The sequence below is a fragment of the Bos indicus x Bos taurus genome, chromosome X (genome assembly GCF_003369695.1).
Source record: "Bos indicus x Bos taurus breed Angus x Brahman F1 hybrid chromosome X, Bos_hybrid_MaternalHap_v2.0, whole genome shotgun sequence".
NCBI lineage: Eukaryota > Metazoa > Chordata > Mammalia > Artiodactyla > Bovidae > Bos > Bos indicus x Bos taurus.
Window position 1 is genome coordinate 121426162 of NC_040105.1, and position 25789 is coordinate 121451950.

Sequence of the window (25789 nt, forward strand, 5' to 3'; positions counted from 1 at the left end):
TCAATCCCTTTGATCTTGGTCAAAAATTCCAAAACTTTCAGCTTGCTGGTTTCAGCATAGGCCCTTGGACCCCACAGGAATTTGTACCGTGAAGGATCACTATTAGGCAACATCCAGTACTCTAGATAATTCTCCTACACCCAGTTTCTGGTGATGAGCTTTCTAGGCTTCCCATAAATGAAGTGCTTCCTCCCAGCATGGATGCCTATCATATTCAAGAAATCCCAGATGTTTTCTTCAGGGACACAGTTGCCCTCTATGAATATCACACCCAGGACGATTATCAGAAGGCCATTTGCAGGCATGCTCTGATCATCACTATCTTATCATGGGTGAGGCCTAGAGTTGACAAGTACGTAGGAGTGGGTCTTAGGGTCCACTTCCCTCAGATCGATGCCAGAGATCACCTCTAGGCACTTAGAAGCTTTCTCAAAGATCACAGGGAATTGTTTGTTATCCCTTTCGATGAAACTTTTAGCATTTCTACCTTTGTGATGGGCTCCTTCTGTAATATTTGAGGTTCATTAAATGCACCAAATTAGCCACCTTCTCATTTAGCAGGTCTTTGGGCAAGGATGTGGTGTCTTCTGAGGTGTGGAGAGAGCCTGTGCCCTCCTCTTCTTGGCTGCTGGAGTCTTCATCTGATGCACTCCATGTCGTGGAAGAGAAGAAGCTCCCGGGACTCCCCGGAGGCTCCTGCTCCTTCTCCTGCTGCTCCATCTCCTCCTCCTCCTGCTGCTCCTCCTCCTCTTCCTGCTCCTTCTCCTCCTGCTCCTCTTTCTCCTCCTTCTGCTCCTGCTCCCCCTCCTGCTCCTTCTCCTCCACCTGCTCCTGCTCAATCTCTTCCTCCTCCTGCTCCTTCTCCTCCTCCTCCTCCTTCTCCTCCTGCTCCTCTTTCTCCTCCTGCTCCTTCTCCTCCTGCTCCTTCTCCTCCTGCTGCTCTTTCTCCTCCTCCTGCTCCTCCTGCTCCTTCTCCTCCTGCTGCTACTTCTCCTGCTGCTCCTCCTCGTCCTCTTTCTCCTCCTTCTGCTCCTGCTCCCCCTCCTGCTCCTTCTCCTCCTCCTGCTCCTGCTCCATCTCTTCCTCCTCCTGCTCCTTCTCCTCCTCTTCTTCCTTCTCCTCCTGCTCCTCTTTCTCCTCCTTCTGCTCCATCTCCTCCTCCTGCTCCTTCTCCTCCTGCTGATCCTTCTTCTCCTCCTCCTCCTGCTCCTTCTCCTCCTGTGGATCCTTCTTCTCCTTCTCCTCCTGCTCCTTCTCCTCCTGCTGCTCTTTCTCCTCCTTCTGCTCCTTCTCCTCCTCCTGCTCTTTCTCCTGCTGATCCTTCTTCTTCTCCTGCTCCTTCTCCTCCTGCTGCTCTTTCTCCTCCTCCTGCTCCTGCTGCTCCTTCTCCTCCTGCTCCTCCTCGTCCTCTTTCTCCTCCTTCTGCTCCTGCTCCCCCTCCTGCTCCTTCTCCTCCTCCTGCTCCTGCTCCATCTCTTCCTCCTCCTGCTCCTTCTCCTCCTCTTCCTCCTTCTCCTCCTGCTCCTCTTTCTCCTCCTCCTGCTCTTTCTCCTGCTGATCCTTCTTCTTCTCCTGCTCCTTCTCCTCCTGCTGCTCTTTCTCCTCCTCCTGCTCCTGCTGCTCCTTCTCCTCCTGCTCCTTCTCCTCCTCCTGCTCCTTCACCTCCTCCTGCTCCTTCTCTTCCTGCTGATCCTTCACCTCCTCCTGCTCCTTCTCCTCCTGCTCCTCTTTCCCCTCCTTCTGCTCCTTCACCTCCACCTGCTCCTTCTCCTCCTGCTCCTCTTTCCCCTCCTTCTGCTCCTTCTCCTCCTCCTGCTCCTTCTGCTGATCCTTCTTCTCATCTTCCTCCTGCTCCTTCTCCTCCTCCTGCTCTTTCTCTTCCTTCTCCTCCTCCTGCTCCTTCTCCTGCTGATCCTTCTTCTCTTCCTCCTGCTCCTTCTCCTCCTCCTGCTCCTTCTCCTCCTCCTGCTCCTTCTCCTCCTGCTGATCCTTCTTCTCCTCCTCCTCCTGCTCCTTCTCCTCCTGTGGATCCTTCTTCTCCTTCTTCTGCTCCTGCTCCCCCTCCTGCTCCTCTTTCTCCTCCTCCTGCTCCTTCTCCTCCTGCTCTTTCTCCTGCTGATCCTTCTTCTCCTGATCCTGCTCCTGCTCCTCCTGCTGCTCTTTCTCTTCCTCCTGCTCCTCCTGCTCCTTCTCCTCCTGCTCCTCTTTCTCCTCCTCCTGCTCCTTCTCCTCCTGCTGCTCTTTCTCTTCCTCCTGCTTCTCCTGCTCCTTCTCCTCCTGCTCCTCTTTCTCCTCCTCCTGCTCCTTCTCCTCCTCCTCCTCCTTCTCCTCCTGCTCCTCTTTCTCCTCCTTCTGCTCCTTCTCCTCCTCCTGCTCCTTCTCCTCTTGCTGATCCTTCTCCACCTCCTCCTGCTCCTTCTCCTCCTGCTCCTCTTTCCCCTCCTTCTGCTTCTTCTCCTCCTCCTGCTCCTTCTCCTCCTCCTCCTGCTGCTCCTCTTTCTCCTCCTTCTGCTCCTCCTCCTCCTCCTGCTCCTTCTCCTCTTGCTGATCCTTCTCCACCTCCTGCTGCTCCTTCTCCTCCTGCTCCTCTTTCCCCTCCTTCTGCTTCTTCTCCTCCTCCTGCTCCTTCTCCTCCTCCTGCTCCTCTTTCTCCTCCTCCTGCTCCTTCTCCTCCTGCGGATCCTTCTCCTCCTGCTCCTCCTCCTCCTCCTCTTTCTCCTCCTTCTGCTCCTTCTCCTCCTCCTTCTCCTCCTGCTGATCCTTCTTCTCCTTCTCCTTCTGCTCCTTCTCCTCCTGCTGCTCTTTCTCCTCCTCCTGCTCTTTCTCCTCCTTCTGCTCCTTCTCCTCCACCTGCTCCTTCTCCTCCTCCTGCTCCTTCTCCTCCTGCTGATCCTTCTTCTCCTCCTCTTCCTGCTCCTTCTCCTCCTCCTGCTCTTTCTCCTCCTTCTCCTCCTCCTGCTCTTTCTCCTGCTGATCCTTCTTCTCCTCCTCCTGCTCCTTCTCCTCCTGCTGCTCTTTCTCCTCCTGCTTCTTCTCCTCCTGTTCCTCTTTCTCCTCCTCCTGCTCCTTCTCCTCCTGCGGATCCTTCTCCTCCTGCTCCTCCTCCTCCTCCTCCTCTTTCTCCTCCTTCTGCTCCTTCTCCTCCTGCTGCTCTTTCTCCTCCTTCTGCTCCTTCTCCTCCTCCTGCTCTTTCTCCTGCTGATCCTTCTTCTCCTCCTCCTGCTCCTTCTCCTCCTGCTGCTCTTTCTCCTCCTGCTCCTTCTCCTCCTGCTCCTTCTCCTCCTGCTCCTTCTCCTCCTGCTCCTCTTTCTCCTCCTCCTGCTCCTTCTCCTCCTGCTGCTCTTTCTCCTCCCCCTGCTGGTCCTTCTCCTCCTCCTCCTGCTCCTTCTCCTCCCGCTGATCCTTCTTCTCCTCCTTCTGCTCCTGCTTCCCCTCCTGCTCCTCTTTCTCCTCCTGCTCCTCTTTCCCCTCCTGCTCCTCTTTCTCCTCCTCCTGCTCCTCCTGCTCCTGCTCCTCCTGCTGATCCTTCTTCTCCTCCTTCTGCTCCTGCTCCTTCTCCTGCTGATCCTTCTCCTCCTCCTCCTCCTGCTCCTTCTCCTCCTGCTGATCCTTCTTCTCCTCCTCCTCCTTCTCTTGCTGATCCTTCTCCTCCTGCTCCTGCTCCTTCTCCTGCTGATCCTTCTCCTCCTCCTCCTCCTGCTCCTTCTCCTCCTGCTGATCCTTCTTCTCCTCCTTCTGCTCCTGCTCCCCCTCCTGCTCCTCTTTCTTCTCCTCCTCCTCCTTCTCCTCCTCCTGCTCTTTCTCCTTCTTCTGCTCCTTCTCCTCCACCTGCTCCTTCTCCTCCTCCTGCTCCTTCTCCTCCTGCTGATCCTTCTTCTCCTCCTCCTGCTCCTTCTCCTCCTCCTGCTCTTTCTCCTCCTTCTCCTCCTCCTGCTCCTCTTGCTCCTTCTCCTCCTGCTCCTCTTTCTCCTTCTTCTGCTCCTCCTCCTCCTGCTCCATCTCTTCCTGCTGCTCTTTCTCCTCCTTCTGCTCCTTCTCCTCCTCCTGCTCCTTCTCCTGCTGATCCTTCTTCTTCTCCTCCTCCTCCTGCTCCTTCTCCTCCTGCTGCTCTTTCTCCTCCTCCTGCTCCTCCTGCTCCTTCTCCTCCTCCTTCTTCTCCCTCTGCTCCTTCTCTTTCTCTTGCTTCTTCTCCTCCTCTTGCTCCTTCTCCTCCTGCTGCTGTTGTTCCTTCTCCTCCTGCTGTTCCTTCTCCTGCTCCTGCTCCTTCTCCTCCTGCTGCTCTTTCTCCTCCTCCTGCTCCTCCTGCTCCTTCTCCTTCTGCTCCTCTTTCTCCTCCTCCTGCTCCTTCTCCTCCTCCTGCTCCTTCTCCTCCTGCTCCTCTTTCTCCTCCTCCTGCTCCTTCTCCTCCTCCTGCTCCTTCTCCTTCTGCTCCTCTTTCTCCTCCTTCTGCTCCTGCTCCTTCTCCTCCTCCTCCTCCTCCTGCTCCTCTTTCTCCTCCTTCTGCTCCTTCTCCTCCTCCTGCTCCTTCTCCTCCTGCTGCTCTTTCTCCTCCTCCTGCTCCTCTTTCTCCTCCTTCTGCTCCTTCTCCTCCTCCTGCTCCTCTTTCTCCTCCTGCTCCTCTTTCTCCTCCTCCTGCTCCTTCTCCTCCTGCTCCTCTTTCTCCTCCTCCTGCTCCTCTTTCTCCTCCTTCTGCTCCTTCTCCTCCTCCTGCTCCTCTTTCTCCTCCTGCTCCTCTTTCTCCTCCTCCTGCTCCTTCTCCTCCTGCTCCTCTTTCTCCTCCTCCTGCCGCTTCTCCTCCTCCTGCTCCTTCTGCTCCTGCTGATCCTTCTCCTCCTCCTCCTCCTGCTCCTTCTCCTCCTGCTCCTTCTCCTCCTGCTCCTCTTTCTCCTCCTCCTGCTCCTTCTCCTCCTCCTGCTCCTTCTCCTTCTGCTCCTCTTTCTCCTCCTTCTGCTCCTGCTCCTTCTCCTCCTCCTCCTCCTCCTGCTCCTCTTTCTCCTCCTTCTGCTCCTTCTCCTCCTCCTGCTCCTTCTCCTCCTGCTGCTCTTTCTCCTCCTCCTGCTCCTCTTTCTCCTCCTTCTGCTCCTTCTCCTCCTCCTGCTCCTCTTTCTCCTCCTGCTCCTCTTTCTCCTCCTCCTGCTCCTTCTCCTCCTGCTCCTCTTTCTCCTCCTCCTGCCGCTTCTCCTCCTCCTGCTCCTTCTGCTCCTGCTGATCCTTCTCCTCCTCCTCCTCCTGCTCCTTCTCCTCCTGCTCCTTCTCCTGCTGATCCTTCTCCTCCTGCTCCTGCTCCTTCTCCTCCTGCTGATCCTTCTCCTCCTCCTCCTGCTCCTTGTCCTCCTGCTGATCCTTCTTCTCCTCCTTCTGCTCCTGCTCCCCCTCCTGCTCCTCTTTCTCCTCCTGCTCCTCTTTCTCCTCCTCCTGCTCCTTCTCCTCCTGCTCCTCTTTCTCCTCCTTCTGCTCCTTCTCCTCCTCCTGCTCCTTCTCCTCCTGCTGATCCTTCTCCACCTCCTCCTGCTCCTTTTCCTCCTGTTCCTCTTTCCCCTCCTTCTGCTTCTTCTCCTCCTCCTGCTCCTTCTCCTCCTGCTCCTCTTTCTCCTCCTCCTGCTCCTTCTCCTCCTGTGGATCCTTCTCCTCCTGCTCCTCCTCCTCCTCCTCTTTCTCCTCTTTCTGCTCCTTCTCCTCCTTCTGCTCCTTCTCCTCCTGCTGATCCTTCTTCTCCTCCTTCTGCTCCTGCTCCCCCTCCTGCTCCTCTTTCTCCTCCTGCTCCTCTTTCTCCTCCTCCTGCTCCTTCTCCTCCTGCTGCTCTTTCTCCTCCTCCTGCTCCTTCTCCTCCTGCTCCTCTTTCTCCTCCTTCTGCCCCTTCTCCTCCTCCTGCTCCTTCTCCTCCTGCTGATCCTTCTCCTCCTCCTCCTCCTGCTCCTTCTCCTGCTGATCCTTCTCCTCCTGCTCCTGCTCCTTCTCCTCCTGCTGATCCTTCTCCTCCTCCTCCTGCTCCTTCTCCTCCTGCTGATCCTTCTTCTCCTCCTTCTGCTCCTGCTCCCCCTCCTGGTCCTCTTTCTTCTCCTCCTCCTCCTTCTCCTCCTCCTGCTCTTTCTCCTCCTTCTGCTCCTTCTCCTCCTGCTGCTCCTTCTCCTCCTGCTGATCCTTCTTCTCCTCCTCCTCCTGCTCCTTCTCCTCCTCCTGCTCTTTCTCCTTCTTCTCCTCCTCCTGCTCCTCTTGCTCCTTCTCCTCCTGCTCCTCTTTCTCCTTCTTCTGCTCCTCCTCCTCCTGCTCCATCTCTTCCTGCTGCTCTTTCTCTTCCTTCTGCTCCTTCTCCTCCTCCTGCTCCTTCTCCTGCTGATCCTTCTCCTCCTCCTCCTGCTCCTGCTGCTCTTTCTCCTCCTGCTGCTCCTCCTGCTCCTTCTCCTCCTCCTTCTTCTCCCTCTGCTCCTTCTCTTCCTCTTGCTCCTTCTCCTCCTCTTGCTCCTTCTCCTCCTGCTGCTGTTGTTCCTTCTCCTCCTGCTGTTCCTTCTCCTCCTCCTGCTTCTCCTCTGGTGTGCCCAATATCAGTGGAGAGGAAGGGTGGGGGGGAAGGAGAGGGGTAGGAGAAGGTGAAAGAGCAAGAAGAAATTGAGAAGGTCTCCTTCTTCTCCTCAGTTATGGAATCCTGAACCATCAGCAAGTCTTGTATCTCACTTAGGGTATGAAACCCTGGCTCAAATGTGAGGCGTAGACACTTTGGAAAGTAAGGCATGATAAGTCTTGTTGAAGGGAGTAGGTGGAAGTGTTAGCAGGATGGTAGAAGATGGGATCCCACGGGCCTGAAAGAGAGAGAAAGTGGGTTAGCAACCTCATCAGAGAAATGTACCCTTGGCAGCTCTGACAAAGGCTGACTTACAGATCTCTTCTTTAGGGAGTTCTCTAGGGCCTCACAGGGCTCCTGTCTCCCTGGACAGTTTTTCCCTGGGAACCTATAAGAGGATGTTAGAAAGCTCCTCAGAGTGCAGCCAACCAGCACAGCCCAAGGCTTCCAGGGATGACTATGGCAGGTGGGGTCAGGAACTGTGAGATCCCTTCTGTTCTGGAATAGGTGGGGTCCTTGGTAGACATTCAGAGTATCCACCTCACCTTGACTTCCAAGCACTGCCTGGGCTCTGCTGACCTGAGGACATGTGCCTCACACCAAGGCCCTTACCTCATAGTTCCTGGAGCCTCTGACAGGTGAGGAGGGGTTGAGTTCTGTGAGGTCATTACTGTTCTGGAGTGGATGATTCCCTCCATGCTAAGGTTCTTACCTTTGCTCTAACAAGGCTTGTGCCCCCTCTTTCCCTGCCTGCACTAGCTTAAGACAAGAGCTTACATTCCTGAGACAGATGAGAAGTGAAGGGGCAACACTTTCGGCCACACCTGCCCAGGGCCTCCCAGAGTGACAGCAGGAGCTGAACGAAGTTTGTGGGTTCCCCCTGTCTCCTAGCTGAGGGTTACCCTCATTCCTCACACTGCTGATTGGTTCTGGGACTCCCTCTGCTGTCCTGAGTCTGGCCCCTTCAGAACAAGCCCTCACCTGCCTGAGACCACCAAGAAGGAAGTAAGGGTACACCACCTGACCACTGTGCCCAGGGCCCCCCAGGGCTGACCACAGGGGCAGGGCAGAGCTGGGTATGCCTTGGGTCCTCAGGTGAGGGTGTGCCCTCAGTCCTCATTCAGGGTCCCTACCTTAAACTCTGGCAGAATCCAGGACTCTTCCCTCTGCTGAGCTGATGTGGCTTCCCCACAGACTGCCACTTCCTCAGAACGAGGACTTCACCTTCCTGAAAAACCCATGGACAAAAATGAGGCACTACATCTTACCACCCTTGCTAGGTCCTTCCAGTGCTAAAAGCAAGTGCTGGGCCCCATGTGTCCTCTGGTAGGGCTATCTTCAGTCTTCCCTCATGGTATCCATTTTTACCTCGACAGGGCCTAGACCACCCCCTGCTGACTGGACATTACTGCCTCAGACCATGACCTCACCTTTCTGAGACAATTTTCTCACCCTTGGATAAAGTGGGGGCATATCATATACAACCAACCCTGCCTGAATTCTTCCAGGCCTGAAGACAAGAGATAGCTAGACTCCATGGGGTCTCTTCATTCTGGGATTGAAAGTGCCTTTGGTCCTCACCAAGTGTCCTTACCTTGACTCTGGTAGAGTCTGGGACTTTTCCCTCTTCTGATCTGATGTGACTCCTTCAGCTGACCTGTCTTCTCATTCACACCAAGGCCTTCACCTCAAGGCCTAAACACCCTCAAGACAAAAGTAAAGAGACATTACATCCAACCACCTCTGGTTGGGGGTCTCCCATGGCTGGCAGCAGGGGCTGGGCTTCCTCTTCTGAGATAGGTAATTCTCTCTGTCTTCCCTCAATGTACTCTTTACTCCTGGAGGGCCTTGCCCAATTTAGGTGGTGACCTAAAATCATCCTTCTCAGACCAAGGTTTTATCTCCCAGGGACAGCTCCACATACCCCTTGCAGGGAGTGAGGGTATACCACATCTGACCATTACTGCCTAGATCCTTCCAGGGTGGATAGTGGGGACAGTGTGGAGTTTCTGTGTGACCCCTTCTGTCTGTGTTAAGGAGTAACCTTAGTCCCCTCCTTCAAGACCTTTATCTTACCTTGACTCCTCAGATTCTGGAACTGCCCCTTTGGCTGATGTCATCAGCTCAGACCAAAGTGTTCATCTCCCTGGGACACCCCATACAAAGTAAAAAGACACAAAGTCCAGCCACCCCTGCCTGGGGGCTGTTCTGGCATAGGGAATGTACTCAATCCTCACTCAAAGTATTCATCTGTACCCCTGGCAAGGCTTGTCCTACCCTCCGCTGACCTGAAGTTTTCTGCTCCAACCCAGACCTCACCTCCCTGAGACACTCTATCCCCTGAACTCCTGGTAGAGTTTGTGGCACAAGTGAGAGTTCCTCCCCTCTGTTCACCCCTTCTTGGATCCTCCCAGGGCTGAGATTCTGTGGCATCCTTCTTTTCAGGGAAGGGGGGTTTTCAGGACTCTCAATGGCCCTTACCTTGATTCCTGACCGAGCCTGAAACTCCTCCCTGTTCTGATGTGTCTCCCCTTCAAAGGGATGCCCTCACCTCTCTGAGACCCCCATTCCCCAGCAAAAGTTAGGAAATGCCACATCTGTCCAACCCTGCCTGTGGTCTCCTGGGGCTGACAAGAGGAACAGCTGGGCTGGGGCCCTTTCTCTTTAAGACAGATATTTTCAGGGCAAGGCCCAATCTACCTGGTGAGGGAGGTCCTCTCCATCCTCCCTCACAGTTCTCTCTGTTATCCAGAGGTCTACCCTTCAGAAAAAGTCTCACCTCCCTGAGACTCCCAGAGTGGAAGTCAATAAAGCCACATTTGGCATCCCTGCTACATGGCCTCACAGGGCTGACAGCAGGGGCAGGTTTCTGGGAGACCCCTCTTCATAGGTTGGGAGGTCCTGTAGATTTTCCCTCAGAGTACTTATCTTGATGCCTGACAGCATGTGGCTCTCCTCCCTCTGCTGAACTCAGGCACATCTACCAGACCCAGGTCTTCCATCCTGGGAAGCCCCCAGAAAAAAAGTAGTCAGGGCCCAAATCCAGTAAGCATCCTTGGCTCTCCTGTGTTAATGGCAAGGGCAGAGAACTGCTGGGTCCAATGTGTTCTGGTGTAGGGGGTGCCCTCAGTCTTATATCTGACCCTGGGGAAGGCCTGCAATTTCTCTCTCTACCAAACTGTCCCTGCTCCTTCAGACTTGGTCCTCACTCCCTTGAGAACAACCAGAGAAACGTTAAAAGAGGCCACACCCTCCCTCCCCCACCCCCCACCCTTTCCCATTCCACTCCCCTCCCCACCCCTCCGCCCAGCACCTCTGAGGGCTGACAGTAGGGGCTGACCAGCATATCTTCTGCAGCAGGGAGCTCTGGCCCCGCTTAGGATATTCCCACCACCCCGCAGGCAAAGGCCTCTCTCCCCGGAGACCAGCCCCACCACGTCCTGAGGGAGCGAGGGCCACCACTCCCGAGTCCCGCGGCCGAGTCCTCCAGGTGACTGGGGCAGCGGAGCGGAATTGGTGGGGCTCCTCGGCTGCAGAAAGTGCCCCCAACCCCGAGTTTCACATTCACCCCCCACAGGCCCGCCTCCCCTGCTTCTTTTGACCTGAGGCCGTTCCCTCACCCTGCACCCACCATCGCCATGAGGAGCCAGACAGAAGTCAGAAGACAAAGAGGGGCGCAGCGCCCCCTAGCTCCCCTCAGGTCGCCTCAGGGCTGAGAGCAGGCGGGGAGGGCGTCATGGGCCTCTGGGTCCCCAGGGACCCAGAGTGGAGAGGGAGCCTTCCTCTGCATTCTCACCTCCACGTCTCCCACCCTGAGTCCTCCACCGACGCCTCAGAGTGCCCCAGTCCCCTGGGTGCAAGTCAGGACACATCACATTCGGGACCCCTGCCTGAGACCTCCTGGGAAGGATGGCCGAGGCATAGCATGCCAGAGGGTCCCGTCCACGGGGGCTAAGGAGGCTGCTCTCCCCTGCTCTGGGTCCTCGCCTCAAAGGCCAGTAGGGCCTGGGCTCGTTCCTTGGTGCCCCAAGTCCAGCCTCCTCTAACAAGCCTCACCACATGTCCAGGAAGCCTACTGTGGGTTCTTAAAGCTGAAAGCAAGCACACGGTGGGGCTCCCTCCACCTGACCTGCAGTGGGCTTCTCCCACTTCTGGGTCCTCACCTGATAGACAACAGCTGGACTCCTTCTTCCCCGGCCTCTCAGAGAAGCCTCGTGTCCCTCAGACTCCAGAAGAAATGGTCCGGACACACCACCTCTAGGAGTCCTATGTATGGTCTCCCAGGGATGACTGCAGGGCTAAGGCGGGGCCAGGTTTCCCCGCCCCATCCACGGGGTGGATTTTCGGCTCTACCTGTCAGACACAGCCAGCGTTCCCACTCATTCTGTCGGGCAGGGCTGGATTTCCAGCTCTACCTTATAAGACGCAACCAGGGTTCGTTTCATGGCTATCTGTGCGGCAGGGTGGGGTTTCCAGCTTTACTATGAGAAGTAGCCAGGTTTCTCCACCCCATCTGTAAGGCGAAGCCAGGGTTCCCACTCTTTCTGAGAGGCAGGGCCGGATTTGCACCTCTACCTTAGGAGACATGGCCAGGTTTCTCTGTCCCATCTGTGAGACACAGCCAGGGTTCCCGCTCTTTATGCGGGGCAGGGCCCAGTTTCATGGCGCTGTCTGTGTGGCAGGGCGGGGTTTCCAGCTCTACTAGGAGACGTGGCCGGGTTTCCTTGCCCCATCTATGAGGCAGAGCCAGGGTTCCTACTCTTTCTGCAGGGCACTGACAGGATTCCAGCTCTGGTGTGGAAAAGCCATGCAGTCCTAGCTCAGAGTCCTCACCTTGACTCTGGGCTCTGCCTGGGCTGCTTCCCTCACGATCTCCAGAACAAGCCCCTACTCCTTGAGAACATCAAGGCATGCGTGACAGGGCTATGGAAGGTTGACAGCAGAGGCAGGGCAAGCTACTGGCTCGCCCTGAGATTGCAGGCATACCCTCAGACTTGTCCAAAATAGTATTTATATTTACTCCTGACAAGGCTTGTATGCCCTCCTTTTTGCTGACCTGATAATGCATCCTTTGGTCCAAAGTCGCCATTTCCCTAAGCACCTCTCCAAAGAGGGCATGGGGGAGGGGCACTCTATCTGACTGGACTACTCAGGACATCCCATGCTGACTATATGGGCAGCTTTTTGTGGGTCTCCCGCTGTCTGGGAAGGGGCTCAACACAGTCCTTCCTCAAGATCTTCCTCTGGATGCCTGGCAAGGCCTGGGTCCCCTCCCTTCTCCTGACATGAAACAGGGTTCCTCAGAGCAAGGTCCTCAACTGTTTCTGATGCCTTAGTGAGAAGTCAGGGAACCCCACACCCAGCCATCATGCTTTAGGACCTCCTAGAGTTGAAAGCTGGAAAATCCCATGGACGGAGGAGCCTGGTAGGCTGCAGTCCATGGGGTCGCTAAGAGTCGGACACGACTGAGAGACTTCACTTTCACTTTTCACTTTCATGCATTGGAGAAGGAAATGGCAACCCACTGGAGTTCTTGCCTGGAGAATCCCAGGGACGGGGGAGCCTGGTGGGCTGCCATCTATGGGGTCGCACAGAGTCGGACATGACTGAAGTGACTTAGCAGTAGCAGTAGCAGAGTTGAAAGTAAATAAAGGGCTGGATTCTGTAGTACCTCCTCTGTCTGGCGCAGGCTTCTAATTGCTCCTCCCTCAGGGTCCTCACCTTGATGTCTGTTGGTGACTGGATGACGACAGTGTTACCTGTCTTTCCCTTCTGACCACATCCAGTGACCACACCCTGCGGTTTCCCAGGGCTGACCACAGAAAGAGGGCAGGGCTAGGGCCCAGTTCTTCAGACCCTCAAATCCTCTTTTAAGTCCCCACCTTGACAACTAGCAAGATCTAGGCTTCTCCCCTTGCTGACCTATGTCTGCCACCTCCAGACCAAGGCCTCTACCCTCCTGAGACCCTCCAAGCTGGAAATGAAGGGGGCTGCTCAGCCTGAGATCTATGCCTGAAGTCTCCAAGGACTGATATCAGCAGTGAAGCAGGATTCTGTGGGGTACCCTCTGTTCTGGTATGGGTGCACCCCTCAGTCCTCTCTGAGAGTCCTCATCTTGTACCCTGGGTTCAACTAAATACAAAATGGGAAATTATCCCTTCCTGCCATCTCTGGCCATTTGCTCAGGTGCATCTCCTACAGAGAATGGTTTTAGGTTCCAGGCTAGATGCTGTGTAAGAGAGTAGCAGCATCCATGAGAGAGATGAAGCCCAACTTCCTAAGGGGGCTCTTCACTAGCCAGACTTAGATTTCAGAAACTTTTGTTCTAAAAAATGTATTTTCTACATGGAAGAAGCTGAACAGTTGTGATTATGGGATATCCTGCCTCCTTTGAGCTTATCTAACTCTGCATTGTCCAATGAAGTAATTTTCTTTTATGTAACCCTCATTCTTAGAAATATATTGTACATTGTGTATCTCTACCAAATATATATGTAGAATATATGTGTGTGTGTTTGTGTGTATTTCATGAATATCTACCCTTACTGTGGGTGATTCATTGTGATACTATTCTATTTTTAGTACATTTTTTATAGTCTGCTAAAATAGTACATTTTTTTAAAAAAAGACCAGTCTTTACCCACTAAAGGGGTTTCAACTGATTATTAGCAGACTCAAGTCATACTGGGTAAATCAACTCATTTTTCCTGCTGTCCTGCTGTCCTCAAGGATACTGGCATCTGGGGTCTGAGGTGCAGCCTCAGATTACTATATTGAAGTAGGAACAGAAGCTTTTAAACTTTGCTCCTCCCTATACTGTCATCTTCCTTCTATTATAATCTATAAACTCTCTCCAACCTCTCTTAGGCCCAGGACTTCCTCATCCCAAACACAAGTTCAACACAGTCCTCAGTCTTCCCCAGGGGTTTCTCATGTTTTGTTGCTTAGATTTTACTATGTACAGTTGTGAGATTTCTTTTTATTCTACCTTCTATGGTTTTCCAGGCTTGATTTTGGGAGAACACAACAGGCCAAGTTTGATTGTCATCTTTGCAGCTACAAGTAAGGCATGAAATCTGTAAATGAGAATTGACATCTTTACAATGATGTATATCCCATCAGTAAGTATGATATACTGCCCCATTTATCTGAGACTTACTTTACCTGAATTTATCAGTAAACTTTTATAGTTGCCTCAATAAAGATCTAAAGTGTTTTTGTGATGATTCTTTTAAGGAACTTTTTGGATTTTATTGCTGTTGTGAATGGGATATTTTCGATTACATGTTCTAATCAGTTACTGCTTTTATGTGACAGGCCTCTGGCTTTTGCTATAGTGAATTTATACTTTCTGAGGTTTCTTGTTTATTTGAATATTCAACATGCTTATTCTTTAGAATTTTCTACACAGGTAATATCACCAAATAGTATAACTTTCTTTTCAATATTCATACCTCTTATTTATTTTGATATCCACAGTTCTGACTTTGTGTTCCAGTATCATTTTAAATGATAAAGATGATAGCATGTATCTATTTATTTTCCCTGACTTTAATGGAAATGCTTCTACTATTTCACATTAAAGCATGTTTGTTGTAGATCTGGGGGGATGGAAGCCCCCTTAACCTTAGTTTGCTAAAAGAATTCCTATGAACTAGTATTGAAATTTTCTAAGATTCTTTTAAATGTACCCATTGAAGAAATGAAATGGTTTTCTTTTGTTATGGGCTGAATTGTGTACTCCAGAATTCATACATTGAAGTCCTGCTGCTGCTGCTGCTGCTAAGTCGCTTCAGTCATGTCCGATTCTGTGCGACCCCAGAGATGACAGCAATTCAGCAATTCAGCAATCCTAAACCTCAGCAATTCAGAAGGTGACTGAATTTGGAGACAGGGCCTTTAAAGAGATAACTGAGGTAAAATGAGGTCATAAGGATGGGGCCTAATCCAATATGACTGGAGTTCTTATAAGAAGAAGGGATGGGGAAACAGATACACATAAAGATCATATGAAGACAGAAAGAGAAGACAGTCATCTACAAGCCGAAGAAAGTGACTTCAGGAGAAACCAATCCTGCCAACATATGGATTGTAGACTTGTAGCCTCCGGAATTATAAGGAAATAAATTTCTATTGTTTAAGCCACCTGGTCTCTGGTATTTTTGTATGGCAGTCCTAGTAAACTAACACATTCCTTTAATTTGTTAATGTAGGGAATTATAATTGAAAGTATTTCCTAACGTTAAATCATGTTTTTATTTCTCAGACACTATCCCTTTGTTCATTTAATTCACTGCTGTGCTGAAAATGCTATTAATCTATTTAAGGTATTTACTGCCATGTGAGTGAGTTTGGCTCAAATGTTATTTTCATGGGGAGTCCTCATCTCGTTTTTGAATTAAGGAGAGCTAGCCTGGGAAAAATGGTTGGAAAACTGCCCACCATTTTATATGCTTTAGAACAGATTACATGACATGGTGATTTGGCTCTCTCTGACCATTTGATAAAATCAGCCTTCAAACTGCTTGTTCTGGAACATATAAGGATGGCTTAAACTTTGAAAATAGTTTCAGTTTTTATTGTTCAGTTGGAAGTTTCTATTTATTTTTTTTCCTTTTTTTAATTATTATTATTATTTTTTTTTTTACTTTACAATATTGTATTGGTTTTGCCATACATCAACCTGCATCCACCACGGGTGTACACGTGTTCCCCATCCTGAACCCCCCTCCCACCTCCCTCCCCATACCATCCCTCTGGGTCATCCCAGTGCACCAGCCCCAAGCTTCCTGTATCCTGCATCGAACCTGGACTGGCAATTTGTTTCTTATATGATATTATACATGTTTTAATGTCATTCTCCCAAATCATACCCCCCCCCCACAGAGTCCAAAAGACTGTTCTATACATCTGTGTCTCTTTTGCTGTCTCACATACAGGGTTGTCGTTACCATCTTTCTAAATTCCATATATATGCGTTAGTATACTGTATTGGAAGTTTCTATTTCTTTATGAGGCGATTTGATCTTTCTTTCCCTAAAAAGTCTTTGCTTTCACTTAGGATTTCATATTTAATGACATGATATTTATAATAAAAATTTTATTACAGAAATCCTAAAACATACACAACAGTAAAGAGAATAGTATAATGAACCCAATATACCTGATACTCAGAATCAACAATCATTAATGCATGGCCAACATGGTTTTAATTATATATACCTCCATCTACTACCACCACCAATCTTTGCTTCTTGAATAATGTAAAACAAATTTAAGATATTATACTGTTTCATCTCTAAATATTTCAGTATGCATTTTAAAAGATAATGATCATAAAATATGAACTCAATGCAATTATAAACCCTAAAATTTTCTATTATATATATATTTCTTAATTGGTTTCCTTCAAGTTGGTGCCCAAATATGATCTATACATTGCTATTGCTTATTATGTCCCCTAAGTTATTTTTAATCTACAGGTTTCCCCTCACACACATAACATTTTTCCATTGCAATTAATTTTTGTTATTTAATGAAACACATACATATATCTTGTGTTCTATCCTGTTTCCCATAGTCTGGATTTTGTGGATTGCAACACTTTAGTGTCTTTTAACATGTTCTTCAGCCTTCTGTACTTCTTTTCATTGCTAGTTAGAGGTAGAGACTTGATCAGATTTTTTTTGTTATTTTCTTTTGTTTTCCAAGACTACTCCATAGGTGATGCTGTGTACTTCCAATGGTGGTTTAGTCACCAAGTCGTGTCTGACTCTTTGTGACCCCATGGACTATAGCCTGCCAGGCTCCCTGTCCATGGGATTTTCCAGACAAGAATACTGGAGTGGGTTGCCATTTCCTTCCCAGGGGATCTTCCCCACCCAGGGATCAAACCTGGGTCTCCTGCATTGCAGGTGAATTCTTTGCCAAGTGAGCTACCAGGAAAGCCCAAGTACTTCCAAGAGGAGGGTACATAATGTCTGGTTATCTCTCTTTGTGCTGATGCTGGCAGTCACTGATGACAATTATCCATTAATCCCTTAGGACTTGAAGAATGATAATTTCTTATTTGCTCATTTCATTTTAATTTATTAGCTGAAATACCCCTATACTGTATGTATAAATTATTCTTTGTCCATCATTTGTTTATCCTGAGGGAAAGGTGTAATATTTGCTGTGTTCTCTTATAACATTTAAATCTCTTCTGCATCAATATTTTGTATAATTTTATTTAAGTTATATTGTTTATTTCTGATTTTATATTCAGTTCAGTTTAGTCACTCAGTCATGTCCGACTCTTTGCGACCCCATGAACCACAGCACGCCGGGCCATCACCAACTCCTGGAGTCCACCCAAACCCACGTCCATTGTGTCGATGATGCCATCGAACCATCTCATCCTCTGTCGTCCCCTTCTCCTCCTGCCCTCAATCTTTCCCAGCATCAGGGTCTTTTCCAATGAGTCAGCTCTCCACATTAGGTGGCCAAAGTATTGGAGTTTCAGCTTCAACATCAGTCCTACCAATGAACACCCAGGACTGATCTCCTTTAGGATGGACTGGTTGGGTCTCCTTGCAGTCCAAGGGACTCTCAAGAGTCTTCTCCAACACCACAGTTCAAAAGCATCAATTCTTCCACGCTCAGCTATATTCAGTAATCATATTTTAAAATTTTGTCTGTTTTATAAGATTTTCAAAGAACGGGCTTTTGTTATTTGGCTCTACTGTTTTCCATTTCCTTATTTCTGCATTTACTTTCTTTATTTCCTACTTTATACTTCCTTAGGTTTAACATGCTATTTATTCTCTAGCTTCTTGAATGGCTTGGATGTTTCAGACATTTCTTATTTTTTAAATACATCTATTTAAGGCTATATATTTCCCTCTGAGTAGCACCTGGGTTGCATCACACAGTTAAAGTTAAATATATCATCTGATTACTTACATTATTAGAATTTTTCAAAATATATATAAAAACTAGAAATGCAAAAAAATTTTTGATTAAAAGATGGACAATATGAGAGATATATAGTGTCATATAGAGAAGGTTTCAGGATCCAGGGGTATTTATGTTTTTTCTTTTATTAATTATAAAAGTGGGTAGCCTTTCCCTTCTCCAGGGGACCTTCCTGACCCAGGAATTGAACTGGGATCTCCTGCATTGCAGGGGTATTCTTTACCAACTGAGCTATCAGGGAAGCCCTTATTAACTATAGAAGAAACTTAAACCTATTTAATTGCTGGTGACAGAATTGGGTTTATCCCAGGAATGTGATGAAGTTTAAAACTAGAAAATCTGCCACTATTATTGGCCACACATGTAATAGTCAGAGATTGTCCAGGGAAATAGAAAACATGATAAATATTTAAAGCAGAAAATTGGTGACAAAAATGACAGAGAAGCTAAACAGGGGACAGATGGGGAGTCCAATAATTAGCAATATAAAGAAGTGTTCATTTCGATAGGATCTGAAGCCATGGTGGATCAATCTGATAGGGCTGGAACCATGGGAAATATGTAGCTATTAAAGGGAAATCACTTGATGCAGAGGAAGGAGAAAAACTGGCTGTTTCTTTTTACTGGGTTTAATATCCTGCTGGTTTGCCTGTTGGCAGAACTCAGATGGAAGCAAAATGTTAGCCAGCCTGAGAGTTGCAGACTGTAGGATTCAGCCCATATATAATATAAGGCAGAGAGGAGGACAAATGAGGGGTGAATCTGAGGGCGGTTAAGCCCAGGAAAAGCATACAGTGTTGACAGATTAAATGAGAAAGATAATATCTAAATTGATACAGAATCAATAATGTATTTTGTCCTCATTCCACACCTTCCCAAATCCAGGCTAGATTAAATGTTCTTCTCTGTGTTCCCATACCCCTTTTATGCTCCTCGTCTCATCATCAAATTAATTTCCAAGATGTGATTAACAGTTTGTCTATCTCCATAGACTATGCTATGTCTCCCACTGAATCCACAGTGTCTGTATATTGCTTCGATCAGAGTGTACACTGTAAATATTTGTTTTTGAATCATTTGATTTGCCATTGCATTTGAATTTTTAAATAAAATACATAATTATTTTAACTTTATAATTTTTCCTAGGTTGAGTATCACACAAAAGACATGATTGCACAAATGTAAACACAGAAATTAAGGTAACAGCTTCCATCTAGTCAGATTACACTCTTACCTGAAGTAATTAGCATCAACCATTATCTAACCTAGGAACTGCATCATTCTCAAAGTTTACCTGTCAATATTTTAGAGATATAATCTTAGAAATCTATAAAAGCTGGAAAATGAAAGAATCATGAAACTTATATGTTGATAACCTCAAGAAAAAGGTCTTGAAAAGTTAGTTTTCTCTTTTCCACAGATTAGTAACAGAATTTTCTCAAAAATATTGAGTAGAAAACAGAACAATTAATCTCAGAGATTGACAGAATATACTTCATCCAGGATTTAATCAAAAAATAGACAAAGCCACCTTGCCTGGGTGTCTTAAATGACTTTTGTATTACATGGCTATTTAGCTGGAAAGAAATTCTCTCTGTAGTATACCATTACCAACATTTAAATCATACAATCACAGATTCACAGTACAGAAAAAGGACCTTGAAGGACATTTAGTCTAGTCACCCATTAAAGTTTTAGACATACTACTTGTTACAAAGTTCCTTACATAAAGTCCATAATTGGTCCCTGTGTAACTGATTATTCATTAGTTCTGATTCTGCTTTGTGGAATCACAATAAACGTTTCTAAATAACCATATGGCAATCCTTCAGATGTTTGAAATAGCCAACATGTTCTGCTCAAGTCTTATACATGCTAAGACACTTCAGTTGTGTCTGACTCTGTGTGACCCTATGAACTGGAGCCCACCAGGCTCCTCTGTCCATGGGATTCTCCAGGCAAAAATCCTGGAATGGGTTGCCATGCCCTCCTCCAGGGAATCTTCCCAACTTAGGTATTGAACCCAGTATCTACGTCTCCTGCATTGGCAGGTAGGTTCTTTACCATTAGCGCCACCTGGGAGGCTGAAGTCTTACCAGTCCAAAATAATATACTTATTTCTTTCAGGAGATTCCCATATATCACAGTGTCTACTAAACACTAAACTTCGCTGTCTACTAAACAGTTGCAGTTAGAGGTAAATTAACTAAAATTAAATATTTGCATCTTTAGTCATAATAGCCATGCTTCAGATATTCAGGGTGGCAGAGGTTGAGATGGTTGGATGGCATCACCAACTCAAAGGACATGAGTTGAGCAAACCCCAGGAGATGGGAGAAGGACAGGGAAGACTGGTGTGCTATGGTCCATGCTATCACAAAGAGTTGGACATGATTTAACAACTGAACAACAACACGTAGCTGGTAGCTATTGAACTGGAAAACACTGATAGAGAGCATTTCCATCATCATTATCACAAAAGTACTGTTATTGTTCAGTGCTGGTCTATACCTCTCTTTTTTGTAGATTAAAAAAGGTATATAAATGGTGAATTATAAGTTAGGCTCGGTTTGTTTTTTTTTAATCGTTCATTATCTGGTATCTCCTTCTAGAAGCAGTACACTTCTTGGACTCTCCTTATAGAACATTATATTACTCACGTTCAATTAGAAAAGCAGAAACACTAAGATCCAAGACTTCATCTGAAAATAATGTTCTTTTCTGTGCAATGTAATAATCTATAACTCTGACTTTTCTTTCTAAGCCTATGGATATTTGCTTTGCAATGCTGCAGCAGTTTTCAAAATCAGAAATTCTAAACTCCGTGAAGAATTCTAATAACTCCCTGAAATGGTTAGTACAATGTCTGAGAATATGTTTTTATTTTTATAATAATTTACTAACCAATTTACTGCTTGAGCATAGGCTGCACTTGTCCTGGCATTCAGGCCAAAGAGGTAATGTTTGTACAAACACTACAGGAACAGGTTCTGGGGACAGATGAGAAAGACAAGGTCCCACCTTGGGTCCCAGCACTTCCTCCATGTGAAGTACGACCTCTCCCTCTGATCCACAGATGATGCCATCACTATTACTGCCTTAGCTGTCACCATCACTGCCCCCAATCTGGGCCAAGATTCCAGCATCACCTTCCTGTTAGGGACCTGTGGTACCTGGCACCTGCAATAAAATGAAATACGATTAAATATTCACTTCCTCCATGAACAAAGGGAGGCTTGCCAGGAAGCTATTTTAACAGTTGATGTAAGAGGTCGTAAGAATATTAACTAGAGTAGTTGTGGTAGGAATGGAAAAGAGTGAACAGAAAGAGTGTTTTCTTTGAGACTCTTCCATTAAGTAATAGAAACAACTCTAATGTTATACAAAAATGTAATGTTAATGTTTCATATAACCAAACCAAAGGGTGAGTCTGTCCTCAAAACAGTTGGAACTGAGACAACTACCACCTGGCTACCCACTCTGCTGTTTCCATTCTCTACAGTATGCCTATCTTTGTAACCAAGGACACCTGGATACTCTACCAGAACGACTTCGTTTGATTGAGAGGAAGAAGCAATTTCCTTCCAAGAAGATAGAGATGCTCCCGAGGGAAGAGACACTAAGACAATAAACCAGACAATGTAAACTTCAGAGACATAGTCTCCACAAAAATGACAGATTTTCCTAACATTTTATAAATGTAAATGGAGGCTACAGAGGGCAGTACCTTATTTCTCCTAAGTGGAAGAAGGCAAATTTTTATCTTGGCTTTTCCTATCCTCGGGTCATTCTTCTGATATGAGGAAGGGATGTGTCAAGAAAGATACTTGAACTCAGAATAACAGAGGTGTGTAATTATCTGTCTCTTTGGGTTGTCCGACCTTTGTTCACCTCCATTAGATCAAATAATAAAGAGCTAATTACAGATGCCAAAAATATATCCAAATACAAGCAAAAAAGCTCTGGAAACTCCATACTCAGAAAACCCATGTATCCGTATTACACTTTCAATAATTCTTTATACCTTCTTAATATATTTATACATAAGGCTAGAACAAGAAACTTTGATATTCTTAATTTTTTTTTAACACGACATGGTTGTATTTTTCTTCTTGTATCAATAGGAAGATCCAGATAAGTGAGAATCTGAAGAACGTCCTAGTGTGAGCCTCTTATCAAAGATTGGATGTTAAATAGAAAAGAGTTAAGTGCTATAACTTTTCTATTCCTTTGGAGAGTAAGCCAATGGCGGCATAATAGGATGCAGGGTATGATAGGGTTGGAGGGTTAACAGGAAAAGGTGATTTCTCGAGTTGAGCCCTTTCCCCAGTGCACCCTACTCTTAAGAGCAGAGCACTCTTTTTAAACTGGTTCTTATCAGTTACTCTTAATTCAAAAATCAATCTTCTTGGTCTGGTGTGATAGGCCTCAGGAAGACATAGGTTCAGTTCAGTCACTCAGTCGTGTCTGACTCTGCAACCCAAAGAACCCCAGCACGCCAGACCTCCCTGTCCATCACCAACTCCCAGAGTCCACCCAAACCCATGTCCATTGAGTCGGTGATGCCATCGAACCATCTCATCCTCTGTCATCCCCTTCTCCTCCTGCCCTCAATCTTTCCCAGCATCAGAGTCTTTTCAAATGAGTCATCTCTTCACGTCAGGTGGCCAAAGTATTGGAGTTTCAGCTTCAACATCAGTCCTTCCAATGAACACCCAGGTCTGATCTCCTTTAGGATGGACCGGTTGGATATCCTTGCAGTCCAAGGGACTTTCAAGAGTCTTCTCCAACACCACAGTTCAAAAGCATCAATTCTTTGGCGCTCAGCTTTCTTTCTAGCCCAACTCTCACATCCATACATGACCACAGGAAAAACCATAGCCTTGACTAGATGGACCTTTGTTGACAATGTAATGTCTCTGCTATTCAATATGCTGTCTAGGTTGGTCATAGCTTTTCTTCCAAGGAGCAAGCATCTTTTAATTTCATAGCTGTAATCACCATCTGCAGTGATTTTGGAGCCCAGAGAAATAAAGTCAGCCACTGTTTTCACTGTTTCCCCATCTATCTGCCATGAAATGATGGGACTGGATGCCATGACCTTAGTTTTCTGAATGTTGAGCTTTAAGCCAACTTTTTCACTCTCCTCTTTCGCTTTCATCAACAAGCTGTTTAGTTCTTCTTCACTTTCTGCCATAAGGGTGGTATCATCTGCATATCTGAGGTTATTGATATTTCTCCCAGCAATCTTGATTCCAGCTTGTGCTTCCTCCAGCCCAGCGTTTCTCATGATGTACTCTGCATATAAGTTAAATAAGCAGGGTGACAATATACAGCCTTGACGTACTCCTTTTCCTATTTGGAACCAGTCTGTTGTTCCATGTCCGGTTCTAACTGTTGCCTCCTGACCTGCATACAGGTTTCTCAAAAGGCAGGTCAGGTGGTCTGCTATTCCCATCTCATTCAGAATTTTCCACAGTTTATTGTGATCCACACAGTCAAAGGCTTTAGCATAGTCAATAAAGCAGAAATAGATGTTTTTCTGGAACTCTTTTGATTTTTCCATGATACAGCAGATGTTGGCAATTTTATCTCCGGTTCCTCTGCCTTTTCTAAAACCAGCTTGAACATCAGGAAGTTCATGGTTCACGTATTGCTGAAGCCTGGCTTGGAGAATTTTGAGCATTACTTTATTAGCGTGTGAGATGAGTGCAATTGTGCAGTAGTTTGAGCATTCTTTGGCATTGTCTTTCTTTGGGATTGGAAGGAAAACTGACCTTTTCCAGTCCTGTGGCCACTGCTGAGTTGTCCAAATTTGCTGGCATATTGAGTGCAGCACTTTCACAGCATCCTCTCTCAGGATTTGAAATAGCTCAACAGGAATTCCATCACCTCCACTAGCTTTGTTCATAGTGATGCTTCCTAAGGCCCATTTGACTTCACATTCCAGGATGTCTGGCTGTAGGTGAGTGATCACACCATCGTGATTATCTGGGTGGTGAAGATCTTTTTTGTACAGTTCTTCTGTGTATTCTTGCCACCTCTTCTTAATATCTTCTGCTCCTGTTAGGTCCATACCATTTCTGTTCTTTATTGAGCCCATCTTTGCATGAAATATTCCCTTGGTATCTCTAATTTTCTTGAAGAGATCTCTAGTCTTTCCCATTCTATTGTTTTCCTCTGTTTCTTTGCATAGATTGCTGAGGAAGGCTTTCTTATCTCTCCTTGCTATTCTTTGGAACTCTGCATTCAGATGGATATATCTTTCCTTTTCTCCTTTGTTTTCTCGCTTCCCTTCTTTTCACAGACATTTGTAAGGCCTCTTCAGACAGCCATTTTGCTTTTTTGCATTTCTTTTTCTTGGAGATGATCTTGATTCCTGTCTCCTGTACAATGTCACAAACCTCCATCCATAGTTTATCAAGCACTCTGTCTATCAGATCTAGTCCTTTAAATCTATTTTTCACTTCCACTGTATAGTCATCGGAGAAGGCAATGGCAACCCACTCCAGTACTCTTGCCTGGAAACTCCCATGGATGGAGGAGCCTGGTAGGCTGCAGTCCATGGGTTCGTGAAGAGTCAGATACAACTGAGCGACTTCACTTTCACTTTTCACTTTCATGCATTGAAGAAGGAAATGGCAATCCACTCCAACATTCTTGCCTGGAGAATCCCAAGAATGGAGGAGCCTGGTAGGCTGCCATCTACGAGGTCGCACAGAGTCGGACAGGACTGAAGTGACTTAGCAGCAACTGTATAGTCATAAGGGATTTGATTTAGGTCATACCTGAATAGTCTAGTGGTTTTCTCCACTTTCTTCAATTTCAGTCTGAATTTGGCAATAAGGAGTTCACGTTCTGAGCCAGTTTGCTCCCGGTCTTGTTTTTGCTGACTGTATAGAGCTTCTCCATCTTTGGCTGCAAATAATATAATCAATCTGATTTCAGTGTCTACCATCTGGTGATGTCCGTGTGAAGAGTCTTCTCTTGTCTTGTTGGAAGAGGGTGTTTGTTATGACCAGTGCGTTCTCCTGGCAGAACTCTTATTAGCCTTTGCCCTGCTTCATTCTGTAATCCAAGGCCAAATTTGCCTGTTACTCCAGGTGTTTCTTGACTTCCTACTTTTGCATTCCAAATGTCAAACAAAGCAAGCTTCCCACTGGACCCTGAGTGCATTTGGTCCTGCAAGTATCAGCTGAGAAGCCACTACCTTCCTCTCCATTCGCCAAACTGTTTTCCCTCTTTACCCACACATACTGGCAGTACTTTGCCTTTCTACTGACAACTACCATTTGCCTGGGCTTGACAGGTTTTATGCAGAAGAGTCTTCCCTTCTAGACTGTACATTCCAGAATTAAGTGCACATATTGACACATGATAAGTACTCAGGAGTAGAAATAAACTGATACGGTGGCATCAAAGATTGCCTTCAGCATAAGAATACCCATGCCCCTCCTACCCATTGGAATCATAATACTAGAAGCCTGGACCGCACACTGGTAGCCAAAGGTGACTGACTATGGCAGGCCAACTGAGAACAAGACAACTTGAGGATGACCATACACTGGCTCTGTCACTGACTGGTATTTTATTAGAAACAAGTTGGTTCTTGAAAGTTATATCCACTGGTTGTTTCAGCTTTTGAACACTTCATTCCTAAATTTCTCTCTCTACTAAAGTATGGCATTTTCTTTTCCCCTTGGAGCATCTTGTGAAAAATATGCTCTTTTCTCTCTCAAGTTCAGTTTCTGTAGTACATATACATAATTATATTCAATATATTTCACTTGAGTGTACTCCTTTCTCCTCTAATTTATTTCTGATATTTTGTGGAAAATTACTTAAGTGATGAAACACTCTATTTCCAAGTATATCTTTGGGCAAAAGAGGAAGGAGTGGATTTACAGACAGTGCATAAACCCAACATTATGAATATCTCCCAACAAACTGATATTTACAACAAACAGGCAATTTTTGCCATACTGCCAAGAAGACATAAAATTTTCTAGAATCCATAACACATCATATGGGCAACAGAAAGGAACTTCAGACATTTAACTGCTCATGGCAAAAGGACAAAGCAACAAACAAAAAACATGCTGCAATATCAAAGTAGTCACACCAGGATAGGACATTAGTTTCAAATATAGTTTTTAAATGTTACAACTGTCAGAATACTAGAAGGATTCTTGAGGTAAATACTAAAGAATTACCCTACAGTCCAGGCTATTTTTACTTTTCCACATTATCTTTGATATTTTAAAGATAACCTTT

The 25789-nt window shown here is 46.8% G+C and overlaps 2 protein-coding genes across 2 annotated transcripts in view; both read left to right on the forward strand.

Annotated features, from left to right (window-relative positions):
• LOC113888174 (splicing factor, proline- and glutamine-rich-like) overlaps window positions 1-13674 on the forward strand; it is a 32408-nt gene extending 18734 nt beyond the window's left edge. The window contains exon 6 of the mRNA XM_027535465.1: window positions 13565-13674. The gene's annotated coding sequence lies outside the window, so the exon portion shown is untranslated. The remainder of the gene's footprint in view (window positions 1-13564) is intronic.
• LOC113888175 (basic proline-rich protein-like) lies at window positions 198-5642 on the forward strand (the record flags this gene model as incomplete). Its single annotated transcript, XM_027535466.1, has 3 exons — window positions 198-332; window positions 2946-3715; window positions 5210-5642. Coding segments are annotated over exons 1-3 (1338 nt in total), but the record flags the coding sequence as incomplete, so codon positions are not given.
• Window positions 13675-25789: the final 12115 nt, after the last annotated feature.